Source organism: Hylobates moloch, unplaced genomic scaffold, assembly GCF_009828535.3.
Source record: "Hylobates moloch isolate HMO894 unplaced genomic scaffold, HMol_V3 SCAFFOLD_14, whole genome shotgun sequence".
In the NCBI taxonomy this organism is placed as follows: Eukaryota; Metazoa; Chordata; class Mammalia; order Primates; family Hylobatidae; genus Hylobates; species Hylobates moloch.
The window spans coordinates 59,202,331-59,221,668 of record NW_026652289.1 but is presented as its reverse complement, the minus strand read 5'-3'; the positions used below and the strand labels follow the sequence as shown (position 1 = coordinate 59,221,668).

General features: G+C 47.1%; 1 protein-coding gene and 1 non-coding gene across 2 annotated transcripts; one reads left to right on the top strand and one right to left on the bottom strand.

Annotated features, from left to right (window-relative positions):
- The first annotated feature begins 1,734 nt into the window (after positions 1–1,734).
- On the top strand, positions 1,735–4,486 carry RPLP1 (ribosomal protein lateral stalk subunit P1). The gene is made up of 4 exons (XM_032175991.2): positions 1,735–1,948; positions 2,588–2,662; positions 4,103–4,220; positions 4,368–4,486. Exons 1-4 carry the CDS (start codon positions 1,877–1,879, stop codon positions 4,445–4,447), a joined length of 345 nt encoding a protein of 114 aa, XP_032031882.1. The 5' UTR covers positions 1,735–1,876; the 3' UTR covers positions 4,448–4,486.
- A 2,358-nt stretch (positions 4,487–6,844) lies between these two features.
- LOC116482837 (small nucleolar RNA U3) lies at positions 6,845–7,053 on the bottom strand. The gene has a single exon (XR_004252093.1). It is a non-coding gene; the product is annotated as a small nucleolar RNA U3 (small nucleolar RNA).
- Between the last annotated feature and the right edge of the window lie 12,285 nt (positions 7,054–19,338).

The following is a 19,338-nucleotide window of genomic DNA, read 5'->3' as shown; positions in this document are numbered from 1 at the left end:
CTACTCTTGAATAGCTGTGGTTAGTGCTTACTGTTTGATACCCTGTAAACGTATTATCTGTAATGTATACGTGGAGAAAACGATTATTTCCTCAATGACCACAAAGTGCCACCTGCCAACCAGATCAGTTTTGTTTGTTTTTTTGAGACGGAGTTTTGCTCTTGTTGCCCAAGCTGGAGTGCAGTGGCACAATCTCAGCTCAGTGCAACCCCCGCCTCCCGGGTTCAAGCGATTCTCCTGCTTCAGCCTCCCTAGTAGCTGGGATTACAGGTGCTCACCATCACGCCCAGCTAATTTTTTTGTATTTTTAGTAGTGACGAGGTTTCACTATGTTGGCCAGGCTGGTCTCGAACTCCTGACCTCAGGCAATCCACCCGCCTCAGCCTCCCAAAGTGTTGGGATTGCAGGCGTGAGCCACCGCACCCGGCAGATTAGTTTTTTATGTACACTGCTGCACAAACAGTATTTTGGACTGACTCATCGTAGCTTTGGAAATGTTTGGATTTTTTAATAGCTTTAACCTTTCTTGACCAAAATTCCACTATAATGGCTGCTTAGATTTGGATGAAAACTCAACAGCTTTATTTTTTAAAAGTTTGATAGCTTTATAAAAGCTTTTTTTAAAAATTCGGAATATGAAAATATTTGTTTGTAGTTAAGATTGACCCAAGTGGGACTCTAGATTGGTGGATTCCAACAGAAATATTTCTTCAGAGATGATTATTAAATAATGGGATGGACTAAATAAAGAAGGTTCCCCCCGCAAAAAAAAAAAGAAATATATATATATATGAATTAACTTTCCGGTAAACGAAGCGAATTCCACGAGGAATGTAAAGATGACCATTTTTGAAGGTAGGAATTTAAATTGGGTTTAGACAGCACATAACGGGTTGTAGACAATTTACCCATAATCCCCCCTTCCCCCAAGCACTAGGCAGCGAAGTTAGGCTTCTGGATTCCAACACCACGCTCCACCGCGCGGAACTATGCAATCTTGGGTTAGTTACCAGGTCTAAGTTAGGCTTCTGGATTCCAACTCCACGCTCCACCGCCCGGAACTATGCAATCTTGGGTTAGCTACCGGGTCTAAGGCTTCTAGATTCCAAATCCACGCTCCACTGCGCGGTAACTACACAATCTTGGGCTAGTTACCAGCTCTAAGACTTAATTTTGCCATATGCAAGATGGAGATAACATCCAACTCCTGCTGTGTGAGGATTACCGTGAATCCTTGTAGAATGTGGCTCAGTGCCGGGGACATTGTCAGCGCTCTACGGCTTCTGCTATCATAACGCTGTTAGTTTCTCTCTTCCTCCTCCATCTACCTATCTCACCCAAGGTCCTGCGCTAAGCAGGGGCCTCCAAGGTGGGACGCAGCCCTTACTCTAAGGGCCAGCGCCCGCTGGGAAGGCCGCGACCTAACCAGATTACGAACAATGTCATCAGGGCCACAGCGGAGCTCCTGCCAAGTCAAGCAACTCATGGAACCAGCGGGGGCGAAGTCCGAATACCTAGGCAACCCTATCCTAAAAGTGTTTTTAACGTTCTCAGATCCTATAATATACCAAAATAAAGTGGGACCGTACTCGCAGGCGCCGAGAAACCTTCTCAACCGGAAGGACGAATCAGGCGCAACGCGCAGGCGCCTTCAGTCGGTCCTGGGTCCGCCTCTTCCGCCCCCCCCGGCGCGGGCGCCGATTGGTCCGCGTGGACACATAAGAGGCTGCGCATACGGGCGAGAACCCTTTTCCTCAGCTGCCGCCAAGGTGCTCGGTCCTTCCGAGGAAGCTAAGGCCGCGTTGGGGTGAGGCCCTCACTTCATCCGGCGACTAGCACCGCGTCCGGCAGCGCCAGCCCTACACTCGCCCGCGCCATGGCGTCCGTCTCCGAGCTCGCCTGCATCTACTCGGCCCTCATTCTGCACGACGATGAGGTGACAGTCACGGTGAGTGCGGGCGCGGGCCGGCGGCCGGGCTGCCTGTGGGCGGTGACTCTCGGCTCTCCATGCGGTTCCCGGCTCCAGGCCGTTCGACTGAGCACTTCCGGCCGGGGCCAGGCGGCGAACACAGGCGGCATGGGGCGGGCGCTTCTCGGGGCTGGGGCCTCTCTCGCCAAGCAGGACCTGGGCCCCCAGGACCACGTGCGGGCCCAGCGGGCATGGGGTGCGCTTGAGGGCTGGGCGCTCCAGCTCCAAGAGCCTTCGTGTAGAAAAGCTTTTCCGCAGCGCTTGGGCACCCTGACCCACGCCTCGTCTCTCAGGGACACTTACTCGGACCTCTTTCGGTGTAATTGCTTTGAATTCCCCCGGTCGTGGAGGAAAACGCCCGAGCTCGGCTCCACCTCCCAGGTCTTGTAACTTAAAAATAGCCGCGTGACTCAGGCAAATCCCAGCCCGTGAAACAGCAGTGATGGGCTCGCCTCATTGCAGGGCGCCTGGCACACATCTCTTTTGCTTGTGATAGACTATTTGAGCTGGTTAAACATGTTCTGTACATTTACTGAGTGACTTGCCTTTAACTTGCAGCATTTTGGAGATAATTACATACGCTACATTTTGATGGATTGACGTTTTTGTTTGTTGTAGGAGGATAAGATCAATGCCCTCATTAAAGCAGCCGGTGTAAATGTCGAACCTTTTTGGCCTGGCTTGTTTGCAAAGGTAAGGTGATGGTGGCAAAGTGATGTGTTCAGGCCTGCTGATTTACGAGGGCAGGTGTACATGCTAAAGTACCTCCAGCGGTGCCATAACGCCCCACATGCCACTGGATCTCCTACGTGTTTTTCATTGCATGTATATCTCTAGGAGCTAATAAGATTTCAGCTTGTCAAGTTTTATGTTTCCTTATCAGACTCTGGTTTCCCTTTTGCTCTGAAACCATGGTTTAAAAAAAATGTGAATCAGGTCATTTATTCCCAAAAAGGGTCACTCGGGAGGTAGGTACTACCCATGTTAAGTTGCAAGCAAATTCTTTTTCTTTTTTTTTTTTTTTTTTTTTTGAGACAGTCACCCAGGCTGTCAGCCAGGCTGGAGTGCAGTGGCGCGATCTCAGCTCACTGCAAGCTCCGCCTTCCAGGTTCACGCCATTATCCTGCCTCAGCCTCCCGAGTAGCTGGGACTACAGGCGCGCGCCACCATACCTGTCTAATTTTTATGTGTGTTTTTAGTAGGGACGGGGTTTCACCATGTTAGCCAGGATGGTCTCGATCTCCTGACCTCGTGATCCGTCCGCCTCTGCCTCCCAAAGTGCTGGAATTACAGGCGTGAACCACCGCGCCCGGCCCGCAAGCAAATTAAGTAAATTCTTGCATTAAACCTATGGCTTGATGGACATTTGGGTTTAGCAGACTTCATTGACACAGTAGGTACTGTGTGTTGGGATATAAAAGACTAATAATAAAGAGGTTCCTGGTCATGGAGCTTGCACTGGCTGTTTTCCATTGTTATAGGTTACTTAATCTCTGGCAAGTGAAGCTAATAGCATCTAACTCCAGGGTTGTGTCCTCTGAAGAGTTTTGAAAGATTGAAAACATCGTACCTATGTCATTAACAAGCCCCTTTTGAAGTCCTACATTTTGTTTAGTAGACTGAAAATTTGAATTCCGTTAAGAGGAGACATGGAACTGTGGAAAGAATATTCATTTGAGTGTTTCAGGAAGTTTGGAATTTTTTTTTTTTTTTAAACCAATCAGCTACCTCAGGAGGTTCCTAACATATAGGAATGTAATTGTCAGATTCAAAGCTGAACAGTAGTGTGTTGCTCTGTAACCTAAGTCTTGGCTGTTAGCAAAGAAAAGCCAGTGTCTGGGGTATTGGTTCTAGGACCTTCCACTAATAACAAAATCCCAGGATGTTCCATCTCTTATATAAACGTATTTGCATATAACCTATGCACATCCTCCTGTATACTTTAGAAGTCTACATGTTTGGTACACATGCTTATTTTTCCACTGTTGAATCCATGGATGTGGAACCCACTGTACATAGTGTTAGGGGTTGATCACTGTAACCTGGAATGGGGGATACTTTTCGTTTTTGGCTGCGTGAGTGCTTAACAAAGACAGAACTGGGCATTTACCTATGCATGCATATGTATTGCAGGCCCTGGCCAACATCAACATTGGGAGCCTCATCTGCAATGTAGGGGCCGGTGGACCTGCTCCAGCAGCTGGTGCTGCACCAGCAGGAGGTCCTGCCCCCTCCACTGCTGCTGCTCCAGGTAGGAAACATGGTGTTTTTAGTATTGGGAGGAGTGTAGAGATTTAAAAAAAAAAAAAAAATAGTATTATAGGCAAAATTGCGGTTAATTTTCCACAAGGAGATGAAGTATGGAAATCCTAACACCTGATTGACTTTTTTTTTCTAGCTGAGGAGAAGAAAGTGGAAGCAAAGAAAGAAGAATCCGAGGAGTCTGATGATGACATGGGCTTTGGTCTTTTTGACTAAACCTCTTTTATAACGTGTTCAATAAAAAGCTGAACTTTACTGCTGTTGGTCTTGTCCATAGTTTGGGAATGTGCTCTGCAAAAATGGTCTGTTTTGTAATGTTGGCTTTCAGCCTATTCTGCCATGACACAGGCTGGATTTTCGCTGCCACCATTGCCAGATGTAAGATTTAGACAATCCTGATGCTAACAAGAAGGCGTCTCGTTGTACAGTGTTGAAAACTGCACTGGGGAGGCAGGAGGAAGGATCAGAGCAGATGCTTTGTCCAGGTTACCTGTGTAAACTTGATGATTATAAGGTGTGTCCCCCACACGGGGTGGAGGGTAATACCAGCTTTAGAAAGCCACCTGGGTATTTACCCTATACAACCCTGCGTAAGAACGAACTTTGACCTATGCTGAATGTTGACTGCTACATCCCAAGGTTGTAAAGAAACAAGACTTAGCTGTGTAATGTCTCACCAAATGTTTGGGAGTTTTATGGTTAACATTGAAGGAGTGCAGAAAGTTTACTTAATAGTTTATTAAGGTCCCCAGTTAGACAAAGTGGAAAAAAAATTCAAACTTGTGTTCCAAAAACTAAGCTTTTTTTTTTTGCCAATTAATAAACATGAATGGAAATTTCAACTTTTCAGGCTTGGATTTATGTAATAAACCCATGGGTATTGTGTGTTCAGAGCAGCTGATGACATGCCAGGCACATGAATGAGTGTTATCCTTACCTCCATTAGCATTTAAAAGATGAAGACATTCAGTGATGAAAAGCATGACTTCTAGCTGCGACTCCTCATTTCAATGTGAAAAAGATCATTTGTGTAAGTTACTACAACTACTTGGGGAAAATGGCAGTTCTACTTTGAGGCATTACTCGAGAAACTACATGTGGACATGAGGATACATGCCTGGGAATGTTCAAAACAACACTGAGCTTTTCATAAGTTCAAAAAAAGACTTTAAATATATGCATCTGATAAGAGTAATAAGTACCAAAGATGGGATAGTGAACAATTTAGGACCTTGAGCAAGGTAGAGTTGACAATGGGTAGGAGTATGTAGGTGTCAGTGTTAGAGTTTTAAGTTTTTTGAGAGGGGTTCTTTTGCTGTTGCTCAGGCTGGAGTGCAGTGGTGTAGTCATGGCTTACTGCAGCTTCAAACTCCCAGGCTCAAATAGATCATCCCACCTCAGCCACCCTCAAGTAGCTGGGACTACAGGCATGCCACCATTCCTGGCTAATTTTTTGTAGAAAAACTTTAATCTCCTGATCTGCACGCCTTGACCTCCCAAAGTGCTGGGATTGCAAGTATGAGCCACCATGCCTGGCTAGTTTTGTGTTTTTAATACATGGCTTGAGCATCCCTTACCCAAAATCCAAAACAAACATGACACTCAAAAGAAATGCTCATTGGAACGTTTTGGATTTTCAGGTAAGGAATGCCCAACCTGTATATTAAAACCATAGGCCAGGCATGGTGGTTCATGCCTGTGATTCCTGCACTTTGGGAGGCTGAGGCAGGAGGATCGCTTAAACCCATCCCTGACTCTACAAGAAATTTTTTTTTAAATTAGTGCAGTGTGGTGGCATGCACCTGTGGCTTCAGTGAGCCGTGTTTGTACCATTACACTCAAGACTGGGTGACAGAGTGGGACCCCGTCTAAAATTATCTAAGATCATAAAGTATACATAAAGACCCTAAGTATATACAAATATTACAAAGTCTGAAAAAAATTAGAAATCTGAAACACAAATGATCCCAAGCATTTCGGATAAGGGATGCTCAGCCTGTACTAAAGGGCAGTTGTGAACTAGTGAGGATGGTGTCACAAGACAAAGATAAGTGATAGCCTATATCCACATGTTAAGTGCCTGCTTTTCCTTCGCCCAGTAACAGCTAACATTAGCTAGGACTGCTCGTCTGTGTGGCATGCCATTCTTCACAACAGTCCCATGACAGTATGACCCCATGTTGGGGATGGGGAAGTGGAAGCTCTCAGGTTACAAACTAGTAAGTGGATGGGTGAACCAGATTAAAACACACTTTGTCCCTGTTCTCTTAACAGCATGGTCCATGCTTCTGGTCCTTTCTCCCACCTGCATCAGCCTCCTCATTTGTAACGACCTTAGGGTTCTGGAGAGGTAACAGTAGGAATTCTTTGTGCTGAGTGAACAAGTGTCAGAGGAGGGAATACTAACACTTCACTTAGCTGAAGAATGGGTTAAAGAGAATACTAACAAGATACGGGAAAAGCACAGCATCTAGAAGAGCAGACATTAAGTGGTAAGCTAGGGATATTGCAAATATCAAACGCAGCTATCCAAACAATCCAATCATAACTAAAATGTTCACTAGCAAGACTCCAATGTTAACAGTCTGTAAGTGCGTGGCCCAGGCTTTTTCCCCCCCTCAGACTGCATCCTCTCCCTTGGAGGAAGAGAAGAACCATCATCAATGGCAAATGACAGTTGCAGCAAAGCAACACCAAGAGCCAACCTCACGCTCAGCAGAGAATGCTGTGCTGCCACCTCCTCATGGTTTCCAGTGTTGTACACATTGAGAGAAACTTCTCTAGTAAGGAACTACAGAATTGATGCCTGAAATTATACTCTTGGTCCAGTATTTTTTTTTTCAATTTATATGAGACAGGGTCTCACTGTTGCCCAGGCTGGAGTGCAGTGGCATGGTCATAGCTCACTGCAGCCTTTCTTGGGCTAAGTGATCCTCCCACCTCAGCCTCCTGAGTGGCTGGGACTGTAGGCATGAACCACCCTGCCTGGCATGGCCCAGCTTTTTAAGAAATCTTAATATAGCTAAAAATCTTTCTAAAGAACAATTTGAAAATCAAATTAGGAGACCCACATACATACATAGAAATACTAACTTAATTCATCTGATACTGAATGAAGTCCTCTTTGTTCCATCTGCTTTCTAGTTCTCTTGAGCCTCCTTTTGCAAATGGGAATATCTACTTCATATTGGGGAATGAAAGAGGTAAGTGAACATTCAATACTTGTTACTTCCCTTTTGCATACAGTACAAGGAACACGGCTGGCATCCCTAGTTCCCCAGATCTCCAGGTCTAGTAGGTCCAAGCCTTGTGCTCCTCAAACCCCCTACTCCCCATTCTTTTTGTTTGTTTTGGTTTGTTTTGTTTGAGATAGAGTCGCACTCTGTCTCCCAGGCCTGAGTGCAGTGGCGCGATCTACTCCAAGCGATTTTCCTCTGCCTCCAAGTGATTTTCCTGCCTCAGCCTCCTGAGTAGCTGGGATTACAGGCGTGTGCCACCACACCTGGCTAATTTTTGTATTTTCAGTAAAGAGGGTTTCACCATATTGGTCAGGCTGGTCTCGAACTCCTGACATCATGATCCGCCCGCCTCAGCCTCCCAAAGTGCTGGGATTACAAGCGTGAGCCGCTGCACCCGGCCCCCCATTCTTATGAATCAGGCAGGTTTGGTTTCTCATATTTCATACTTCTGATTGTTCACCAAGCATACATGTTACTTTGCTTACATTTCCATTGCTCTCTGCCTTGTGTTCACATCTCCTGTGGCCACTGGAAGCGTACCCAGGTCCATGGCTGGCCAACTCACACCCCTTTAAAAGTCTATCAGCAGGAAGCCAAGATTAGGCATGAAGGGCTCTCATGTTCTGGAGAACTGTAGGAACAGACATGCTCAGAGACAAACTATCTGAACAACTTCATAAACCTGTATTGTCACTGAATGTGTTGCACAATGGGATAAGTAAAAATATCCAAAGCTCCTGCCAATTGTTTTACTCTTTTTTTTTTTTTTTTTTTTTGCTTCTTCTCAACTGAATATAAGGAGAGAACCACATGTGAAATTTTAAAACCACCTTTTGGAAGCAATAAACACTCTAATTAAAATGAAAGAATTGGATGCAGTGGCTCAAGCCTGTAATCCCAGCACTTTGGGAGGCCCAGGCAGGCAGATCACTTGAGCCCAGGAGTTCCAGACCAGCCTGGGCAACAAAGTGAGACCCCCATCTCTACAAGAAAAAAAATGAAAAAATTATAATGTCCAGATTATTGATCTGACCAGAACAGTCCAGGTTCCATGATGCATGCAGTGGTGTCTGTGATCTGACTTTGAGAGACATCTGGCTCTGTTTCAGAATTACTAAAAATACAAGTGCTGTAAAGCTTTAAAGCAGCCCATGTTTATCTCAAGCTGAATTATCCAGGCTTGCTTACAAAGATGAGAGAGAAGTGGCTTGTAAAATGACAGAGAAAAACATTAAGTGCTTGCTGGTCGCTGTATCTTACAAAAATATGTGTGTGGTGGGGACTCCGTGACATGGCAGAAGAAAAGCTGGGTTCAGACAACTGAAGTGCCAGGCCTAACTTTTACCACATAGCTGCCATAGTACCTGAACTTATGAAGGTACTCGACCTCTCTGAGCAAGTTCGTTGTTTTGTTTAAAATTGTTTTGAGACAGACTCTTGCTCTGTCACCCAGGCTGGAGTGCAGTGGCACAATTTCGGCTCACTGCAACCTCCATCTCCCAGGCTCAAGCAATCCTCCCACCTCAGCCTCCCAAGTAGTTTAGATTACAGGTGCATGCCACCATGCCCGGCTAATTTTTTTGTATTTTTTGTAGAGATGAGGTTTCGCCAGGTTGCCCAGGCCGATCTTGAACTCCTGGGCTCAAGTTATCTGCCTGTTTCAGCCTCCCAAAGGTTTTGTTGGGCCAATGTGAGCCACCATGCCTGGCCAGTTTCTTTATATTAAGAGGGCTAATTGAGTTCTCCTGACATGGTAAAGCCCTGAATGGGAGAACGCATGAAAGTTATCTCTAAAGTGCTACTCAACCAGATCAACAATTATGTGGCTCACATTGTTCCCTAAGAATTTTCTGTATATGCTCATTGAAATTATGGGGGGAGAAAGGATTTGGCATGTTTTATTTGAATCTATAGAAATATAGTAAACATTTTGCTTCATAATTATTTTGATTTCTTTCATTTTACTTTATATTTTTGAGACAGGGTTTTGCTTTGTTGCTCAGGCTGGAGTGCAGTGGTGAGATCAGTGCAGTGGTGAGATTGATTACAGCTCACTGCAGTCTCGACCTCCTGGATTCAAGCCATCTTCCTATCTTAGCCTCCGAAGTAGCTGGAACTATAGTTTTAGTTCTTCTGAAACAGAGCCAGATGTCTCTCAAAGTCAGATCACAGACACCACTGCATGCATCATGGAACCTGGACTGTTCTGGTCAGATCAATAATTTGGACATTTCCATCAGAAAACAGAGTCAGAGGTCTTCACATATGTTTACAGGATTGCTCAAATACTTATGGGGTTTCAAAGAATTCTCCAAGGCCTTCTCAATTTAACTTGCTGAAGCTTCCACACCTCTGACTTGTATGCTTTTGAGAGTGTTTATAATGTCCAATTCAAGAAATATGTGTGTTTCATGCCCCAGACTTTTGCACTTGCTATGACCATGCTATTGCACTCCAGCCTGGGCAACAGTGAGACCACTTTGGGAGGCCAAGGTGGGCAGGTCACTTGAGGTCAGGAGTTCCAGACCAGCCTGGCCAACATGGTGAAACCCCATCTCTACTAAATACAAAAATTAGCGGGGAGTGGTGGCGCATGCCTGTAGTCCCAGCTACTTGGGAGGCTGAGGCAGGAGAATCACTTGAACCCGAGAGGCAGATGTTGCAGTGAGCCGAGATTGCGCCACTGCACTCCAGTCTGGCGACAGAGCTAGACTCTGTCTCAAAAAAAAAAAAAAAAAAAGTACACGTGTAATTACGTCCACGTGACTGTTGACGATCTGCCTCCTACTCCACACCATATGTTCTGGGGATCAGGGCTGTCCGTTTTGCTCACCTGTATCCCCAATACTTAATGCTGGGCTCCTTGTTGGCCTTCAATATATATTTATCAGAGTTAAACTCTCCTTTTACATGTTAAAAGTTAGAACCGGCTAGGCACAGTGGCTTACGCCTGTAATCCCAGCACTTTGGGAGGCTGAGGCGGGCAGATCACCTGAGGTCGGGAGTTAGAGGCCAGCCTGGCCAACAGGGAGAAACCCTGTCTCTACTAAAAATACAAAATTAGCCGGGCGTAGTGGCGCATGCCTGTAGTCCCAGCTACTCGGGAGGCTGAGGCAGGAGAATCGGTTGAGCCAGGGAGGCGGAGGTTGCGGTGAGCTGAGAACGTGCCATTGCACTCCAGCCTGGGCAACAAAAGTGAAACTTCGTCTCAAAAAACAAAAACAAAAAACAAACAAAAGAAACAAGAAGTTAGGACCCAGATGGGAGGAGGAACTTATTAAGCAGCAATGATGAACGGAACCAGAACTAGAACCCATGAATCCAGACTAGCAAATGCTCTTTCCATTGTCGCAGCCCTTTAGGGGCAAACACGCGCCCGCCATCTCCCAGGAGCCTCATTCATTCATTTACTTTCACAGCACGCACCTTCCAGGCTCCCCCGCACACGTAGAGGTTTGAGGCGGGAACCAGATGAGGACGAAGGCGGAGATGCTGTTGGTACCAGGTCTGGCCTTGCACTCCGGCTCTGCGAACCTAACGCGCGGTCTTGCAAGCCTAGCCCCTGGGCATCAGGGCTGACTGCCCTGGGAATGCCTGGAGAGATGAACAGGGAACTTATCAGATGCCACAGCAGAAGCAAAGGCGTGGCATCTGGAGGCCCACTTCCTTCTGGACACGGAGTCCCGTACTCAGGGTGACCTGTCACCTCCTCTGTCACGTCCAACATCACCTACGATGAAGGAGAAGATGCAGGAAGCTTAGAGGCCGAGGCTAGGCGGCCAGACGAAGTGTCGTACTCTGCCCCGGTCTCGGCCCCAGGGATCCTGGCACCTCTCCTACGCTGGCGCGTGAAGGTCGCAGGCCCACAGTTGAGCTTTTTTTTTTTTTTTTTTTTGAGACGGAGTTTCGCTCTTGTTGCCGAGACTGGAGTGCAATGGAGCAATCTTGGCTCACCGCAACCTCCGCCTCCCTGGTACAAGCGAGTCTCCTGTCTCAGCCTCCCAAGTAGCTCTGATTATAGGCATGCGCCACTATCCGCGGCTAATTTAGTAGAGACGGGGTTTCACCATGTTAGTCAGGCTGGTCGCGAACTTTGATCCACCCACCTTGCCCTCCCAAAGTGCTGGGATTACAGGCGTGCGCCCGGCCGACAGTCGAGCTCTTAGAGCCCGCGGCGCGCCCACCTACGCGGCGCCGGGAGGAAAAGGCGGGCGGAGAAGCGGGGCTGGAGGCCGAGTGTGGCCGAGGGAAGCCGAACTTTCCAGTTTCGCTGAGGCCTGTTAACCGCTGGGGGCGCCTTCGGGACCGCCGGCTTCTGCGCATGCTCTTGACCCTCCGTCCCCCGGAGGAATGTCTTAAGCCAGGAGCTGATTAGTGGATGAAGGCAGCTGATCTGTTTTGAAGCCTCCGTGTCTAGAGAGGCCAACGCTTTCATTACCCAGCAGGAATGGGGTGGGGCGCATTTGTAGTTGGGAATCCTGAGCCCGGGCTGTTGCTTGGAGGACTCGGGAGCAGCAGTAGATTTCGGCGTTACCAGGAGAGGTCTCGAGCACCAGATCCGTGTTCCTTCACTTCGCAGAAGTAGGTTCTAGCCGTTCCCAGCGCCTTCATTTCCAGAAGGCGATTTTACCCAGAGAAAGGAGAGGGAAGATTTGCTCTACCTTTGGCTCCTTATCAAATAGCTAAATCACGTGGGAAGCTGGTAAACAAAAACACAAAAATGAATGAAACAAACAACTAAACAGCTTGCCGGGCCCCTCCAAAGCCCACTGAACCAAAATTATGTGCATATGTTTATAGTATTAAAAAACTTCTGGGAGGATTCAAAAGTAATTACAGTGGTTACTTCTGAGGACAGGGATTGGATGGGGTGGAAGAAATATTTTTACTTTCCAGTTTATCCTTTCTATATTGCTTGAACTTTTAAAGACCATGAACATGCATTACTTTCCTAAATTAAAAACACTAGTTTTGATTTTTTTAAAATTGGAGAGGGTTTCATGTGGAAGAGAGACTCAACTTCCAAGTAGTTCTAGAAGGAAGGACTCTGACCAATTTTGAGACAGTTTTAGGTCAAAATAAGAAAAATAAGGAAAAGCTTTGCTAGGTGTTAGGCTGAGGCTGGGATATGGAAGACAGTGTTGCTTCAGGAGGAAGTGAACTAGATGCTTCCTCCAGCTATGAGATCATGTAAGTCTTCTGGGACACAGGGTTAAATGCTCTGATATCAGACTACCTGGGTTGGCTCAAATCCCATTGCTGCTAAATAGGGCTGTGTGACTTTGAGTGAGTTATTTAACCTCTCTGTGCCTCAGTTCCATCATATGCATAGTGGGGATCATGTTGACACCTACCTCATAAAGTTCTTGTAGAATTAAATGAGATGGCACATATAAAACTCTTAGCATAGTTCCTGTTCAAAAACTGTTGAGTGTTTCTTTGCTATCTCATATGAATTGGTGGCTAAAAAGTTAAAAAGTGGCTGGGCGCAGTGACTCACTCCTTTGGGAGGCCAAGGAAGGTGAATCACTTGAGGCCAGGAGTTGGAGACCAGCTTGGCCAACATGGCAAAAACCCATCTCTACTAAAAATACAAAAATAAGCCGGGTGTGGTGGCATGTGCCTGTAATCTCAGCTATTCAGGAGGCTGAGGCATGAGAATCATTTGAACCCTGGAGCTGGAGGTTGCAATGAACCAAGATCGTGCCACTGCACTCTATCCTGGGTGACAGAGAGACTCTGTCTCAAAAAATAAAAAATAAATAAAAAATAAAAAGGAAATCAAAGAAACAGTTTCTACAATTAGAAAGACTGTTTTATTTTTACACCCTTTATGGGGAAGGTCAAATATTGGATTTTCAGAATTAAAGGAATTATTGGGTTGGTAGAATTTCATATATGCTGGATGGCTTTGCTGACAAAAGGAATTTTTGTTTACCAGATGCTGGCTCAGTGTTGCCCCATAGTGGCCAATCCTGGGAAGGGCTACCGGGATTGACCCCTTCACGCTAGAGTGCTTTCTAGGCTAGGGTGTGAATTCCACAGTCAGGGCTGTCTGGCTGCTTGGCCGAAGGATGAGTGAGTCAGTCCACACCTTAGTAAGGAAAGCATGTTTGTGTGCCCTCCCATGACCCAGCCAAGAGGAAACCAAGAGAACTTTAATATGGTCTTCCCTCCCTTGTAGTTTACTTAGCACGCTTGACTTCGCCTCTGCAAACGCTCAAGTTCATTTCTTGTTTAAAAACAAAGAAAGATGTCACTGAATCACTGCAATCTGGTGCACCCTTGGTTTTCCTCAAAGGTTGTTGGAAGAAAAGGCCACATGAAAACCATTTCTACTTTTGCCAGAAAACTTGAGCAGGCTGTTATGTTGTTATGGTCTCCTAAATAAGGTCTCATGTGAAAAATTCTTGTAAAATTTAGGGGCAGGAGAAAGTTTGTGTCCTCTGGGGCATTAGTCCGCATCCTCCTGTATGATAACGAGAGCTCTGTGACTTCACACTCTCTCTTCTCTGCTTCAGCTGCTGAGAAATTCAGTACCAGACCAGGTGCCCAATCTCAGTAATTAAATTAACCCAAATGGGTAAGGTATTTACCTCCTCCTCCTTTTCTTGGTACTGATTTTTAAAATAAAAATTTTGGCAGCTCTTTTATTGACTTTACTGCATAGTTGTACTTTGATCTATACTCAAATTCTTTTGAGAAAGAGGAAAGGAATTCACAAATTAAATGAAAAATTGAATATTGGAAGGTTTTTTTTCTGGTGGCACGTTAAATGAGATATTAAGTTAGTGGTTGTACTTGGGTTTTGAGACTAACAAGCTTATAGGTCCAAGATTTCAGGTCATAATTTTTCTTTACTTGGGAAAATGAGAACCTCATGCATATCAGGCCATCAAAGAAGTTGTGGGGTGTGGTGAAAAGATAGAAAGCAGTTCAGGCTTGTTTTTTGTTTGTTTGTTTGTTTCGGAGACGGAGTCTCTCTGTCACCCAGGCTGGAGTGCAGTGGCATGATCTCGTCTCACTACAACCTCCGCCTCCTGAGTTCAAGCGATTCTCCTGCCTTTGCCTCCCGAGTAGCTGGGACTACAGGCGCGCACCACCACACCCGGCTAATTTTTGTAGTTTTAGTAGAGACGGGGTTTCACCACAAGGCTTGTTTTTTATCCACTATCACCAAGGATAATATTGAATCAGTGTGAACATTCAGAGACCAAAAAAGCTAGAAGCCCTATTTGGACCCAAAATATTTTCCCTCTGCTGTCATTTCAGACATGCCGCCATTAGGGCTTCATTTCCCTGTAGTCTTCTTTAAATACCAAAACTGCCGTGGGAAGGTTAAGACACCAGTTTCTTCATACTTCAGAGCAAATGGGATTGATTCCCAGGTCCTCGTTTCTGCGGACTGGGTTTTTGCCTCCTCACCAAGAGACTGGGCTCCCTGGACGAGCAGAGGCTGCTGGGTAAGGGAGACTTAGTTCTGTTTCAACAAGCTGTGTGGCCTTCGACAAGCCCCCTGACCTCTGTGGCCCCTGGTGTCCTCACATTGCCATGAAGGGCTTTTGAGGATGCTCCAGGTCCCACATGGCCAATCCCGACTCCCCTCCCAGGGCCCCTGATGGGCCTTGTGGCCGGTGCCAGTGGAGTCACCTTCCAGCCCAGCGGGGTGCTTCAGCTCCTTGCTCTGTTGACTCTCAGGTAAAGCCTTTCTTGTGTTTACTCAGCAAAGATTCTTTTAAGACAGGCTAAGCACACGGTTTACTCTGCTAACAAGCCTTGGCATTTATTGTGAGGACCTGTGTTGACTTATTCTCGAGTCTCCATTGACATTCACTGAGAAACGTTAACGTAAACACAAGGAGACATCCTGGGAGCTCTGAGGCCTGACATTGTGCTGGGGAAGGAGCTCCAGAAAGGGCCATCCTTTCTGTTTTGGTTAGAATCACCTTGAGAGTTAAAAATAACAATAATATAGGCACCATAAGAGATTCTAATGATCTCCTTTTACTTTTTAGGTTCAGTATCTGAACACTTTGGCTGAAGGTCTCTGGAAAGCTCCCTGTGTTAATTCTGGATGAGACTGTGTCCGGGCCAGCCACTTCCTGAGCCTCCTTCCATGTGCATAGGCCTGCTGCATGCTGGAGACCCGCGGCACAGCTGCCAAGTGCCCCTGTGTGGCTCTGTGATCTTGGGACAGTCACTTCCTCTCTCTGGTTGTCAGTCTTCTCATCCGTAAGGTAAGGGGACGCTGTCTCCATGCTCATCTCCCCAGCTAGACTGGGGCCTCAGGCCTGAGCCCAGGGCCTAAGAGCCCTAAAAAAATGTTTGCTGGATAAATGAATGAATAAGCCACATTAGCCACTCTCTCCAGTCTTGCTCCGACATTTTGCGCCTGAATCCTCCCCCAATGCAGGCTCTGCTTTGAGTCGTAGTCTGATGAGATCTACTAATGGGGTCACTGCAGACAACCACAGAGCCCCAGTGTCTGACTCATACACTGCGGCTGCCAAGTGGTTTCACCTGCCTCTGCCTCTCTCATTCTCTCCTCTCATCCAAGCTGATGCTTGTAAAGGAAACAGCTTTCAGGTGAGGGGCCTGTGTATTTGGTTTGTCTTTGTTGCCTGGAAACTGTTGACATCCTGAGACATTCTGTTGCCTTCACTGGGTAATGAAAAATTGATTACTTTTCTCACTGTCAACAAACTATAGCCTGTTCCCCTTGGCTGGGAATGGGTGAGAAGTGTGTGCGTCTTGCTCCGTGGCTGTTTGCTTGCTTTCAAGAAGTTGGGTTTGCTTGACTTAGAGGTGGGGGTGGGGCCCAGAGCAGAGGGACAGGGTGAGTGCCTGTGGGGGAGGCTCTCGGGGAGAGGACCCTCCTTACTTCCCTTGAGCGCTCCCTCAGTTCCAGCAAATGCCTTCGCCCAGCTGACCCGTGTCACCTCTCCCCTCTGCAGTGTTCTCTCTGCTCAGCCTACCCAGAAGCCTTCTTGAGTCTCTCCAGCCCTGGGGACAACCTGAGATACACAGCTAATACCATTTCCTCTGTGTTCTGCTCTGTATGGTGTCTCCTCTGGACTGTGCACTGGGCTGGCATCCCCTACCTGAGGGGATGGGCAATAGATATACCCAGAGGAGCTCAGCATGCTAGATTTAGAAGGGACCTCAGAGAGCATCCAGCCCTCTTGGTTTTACATTTGTGGAAGAGGAAGCTCAGAGGGCAGGTGACGTGGCTGTGGCCACATAGCTAAGTGGTAACAGAGTATGGCTTCTTGACTCCCAGTCCAGTGGAATGAAGTTCGTCAGTTTGGTACTCACTGTCCTTGGTGGAATATGAAAGTCATGAGATGGCCCTCATCCCAGGAACATATAAAACACTCAGCAAAAGGGGACAGAGACTGAGCAAGAGTGGACAGAGGCCTGGGGTCTTTCCGTGGGGAGCATGGTGACTTGGCCACTCATCAGGGATGGAGGTGGCGGAGCTTATGCGAGAGAAGCTTTCAAAAGGTGGTGTTGAGAGAATAGTGAAGAACAGGCTTTGCAAGTGTGGCCTGATGTGTAGGCTTGGCCAAGTCCTCTCCTTTCCTGACTCCACGTTTGGTGCCTGCATGCCTTGCTCCCCAGAGCGGGGACAGCATGTGGGCCCCACAGCCACGGGAGAGCAGAACTGCCCAGGGTAGGAGGTCACAGCCTCAGGCCTCCTGGTCCCACTCCAGCAGCCTTCTTGGCCCCAGGTAAGATCTGTAGATCACCCCGTAGCCTCCGCCTTGCCCCCCCCCTTAGGGAAGCCCTTGCTTGCAACAGGGTAGATAAGGGCTCTCTGAGATTCCCTGAGCTATCACTCCTGGCTGGCCCTACTTTAGACCTGCCTTGCTCCAGGAAAGGATCTTACACTTGGTCCCAGGGCCCCAGGCCTGCCTGGATGTCTCTGAGTCAGCTTCAGGGGATCATAACTTTAAGCCTCTTGTTCTTCGCTGATTCTTGTACTCAGGCATTTCTTGAGTTCGTTAGTCCCTGGGTTTCAGGCTGGCTGAGGAGCAGCCAACTGGAGGGCTCTGGACGTGTTTTGCTTGCTTTGCATCAATGGTGGACTGGGGCTGGGGCTGGGAAGGGTGCTTTATCACTAATGTCATTTAGAATTCCCAGTGCGTGGTCAGGATGAGAAGCAGACTAGCTTCTTTTTCTTCTTTTTTTTTTTTTTTTCTTGAGACAGAGTCTTGCTCTGTCACCCAGGCTGGAGTGTAGTGGCGAGATCTCGGCTCACCGCAACCTCCGCCTCCCGGATTCAAGCAATTCTCCTGCCTCAGCCTCCCGAGTAGCTGGGATTACAGGCGCCTGCCACCATGCCTGGCTAATTTTTGTATTTTTAGTAGAGATGGGGTTTCACCATGTTGACCAGGCCGGTTTCGAACTCCTGACCTCAGGTGATCCACCCACCTCGGCCTTCCAAAGTGCTGGGATTATAGGCGCAAGCCACCACGCCCGGCCCAGACTGGCTTCTACTCAGTTTTATCATTATTGTTACATTCTCTACAGACTCATTGCCTGACCCTGGGGGATGGACCCTTCTGCCCCTCACCCCCACCCCAGGTATACCACCAGCAGGTACAGAGGTTTTTACATACTTCTTTTTAAAATAAACCTTATTTTTTAGAACAGTTTTAGGTTTACAGCAAAATTGAGCAGAAGGTACAGATATTTCCCATATATCACCTACCCCTACAACATGCACAGCCTCCCCCACCATCAAAAACCTGCAGGGAGTGAGTGGTCCATTTGTTACAGTCCATTAACCTGCACTGATACATCGTCATCTCCCAAAGTCCATAGTTTACGTGAGAGTTTGCTCTTGGTGCTGTGTATTCTGTGGATCTGGAAAATGTAGAATGACATGCATCCATCATTGAGGCATCACACAGAGCAGTCTCACTCCCCTAAAAGTCCCCTGAGCTCCACCTGTTCATCCCTTCCTCCCCCAACCCTGGCAACCACTGATCTTTTTACCGTCTCCATAGTTTTGCCGCTTCCATGATGTCATCTAGTTGGAATCGTGCAGTCTGTAGCCTTTTCAGATTGGCTTCTCTCGCTTAGTAATGTGCATTTAAGGTTCCTCCATGTCTTTTCATGGCTTGGTAGCTCATTTCTTTTTAGCACTGAATAATACTCCACTCTCTGGTTGTGACACGGTTTATCCATTCATTTACTGAAGAACATCTTGGTTGCTTCTAAGTTTTGGCAATTATGAATAAAGCTGCTATAAACACCTGTGTGCAGGTTTTGTGTAGATATAAGTTTTTTTTCAACTCCTTTGGGTGAATACCAAGGAGCATGATGTATAGAATTTAAAAAATTGGGAAGCAGGTGAGGCACGGTGGCTGAGGCCTGTAATCTCAGCACTTTGGGAGGCCAAGATGGGAGGCGTGCTTGAGCCCAGGAGTTTGAGACCAGCCTGGGCAACAAAGTGAGACCCCCATCTCTACAAAAAAATAAAAAAGTTAGCCGGGTGTGGTCGTACACATCTGTAGTCCCAGCTACTTGGGAGGCTGGGGCGAGAGGATCCCCTGAGCCCAGGAGGTTGAGGCTGCAGTGAGCCATGGTTACGCCACTGCCCTCCAGTCTGGGTGACAGAGCAAGACTGTCTCGAAAAAAATAAATTTAGAAACATTACCCAAATTGTGGATTTCTGGTTTCTTGTTAAACATTGGAGGAGCTGGATGGTATGTGTCTGATGGTGCAGTCAGCACCGCTGCTGCTGTCCTTTTGGGTTGGGCTGTGCCGCCTCTTCAACTCGTCTCTGCCCCCACCTCCTGTAGTCATTACTCTGCCACAACTGCACTCGTGCCTGGCCATTTGAGTTTGCAATCCCTGGAG

Bases quoted from the DNA above. Each gene is read 5' to 3' on its own strand.
- RPLP1 (XM_032175991.2), top strand. From the start codon at position 1,877: ATGGCGTCCGTCTCCGAGCTCGCCTGCATCTACTCGGCCCTCATTCTG. The intron at 2,663-4,102 runs GTAAGGTGATGG...TATGTATTGCAG, and splicing joins GGCCTGGCTTGTTTGCAAAG to GCCCTGGCCAACATCAACAT. The intron at 4,221-4,367 runs GTAGGAAACATG...TTTTTTTTCTAG, and splicing joins CTCCACTGCTGCTGCTCCAG to CTGAGGAGAAGAAAGTGGAA.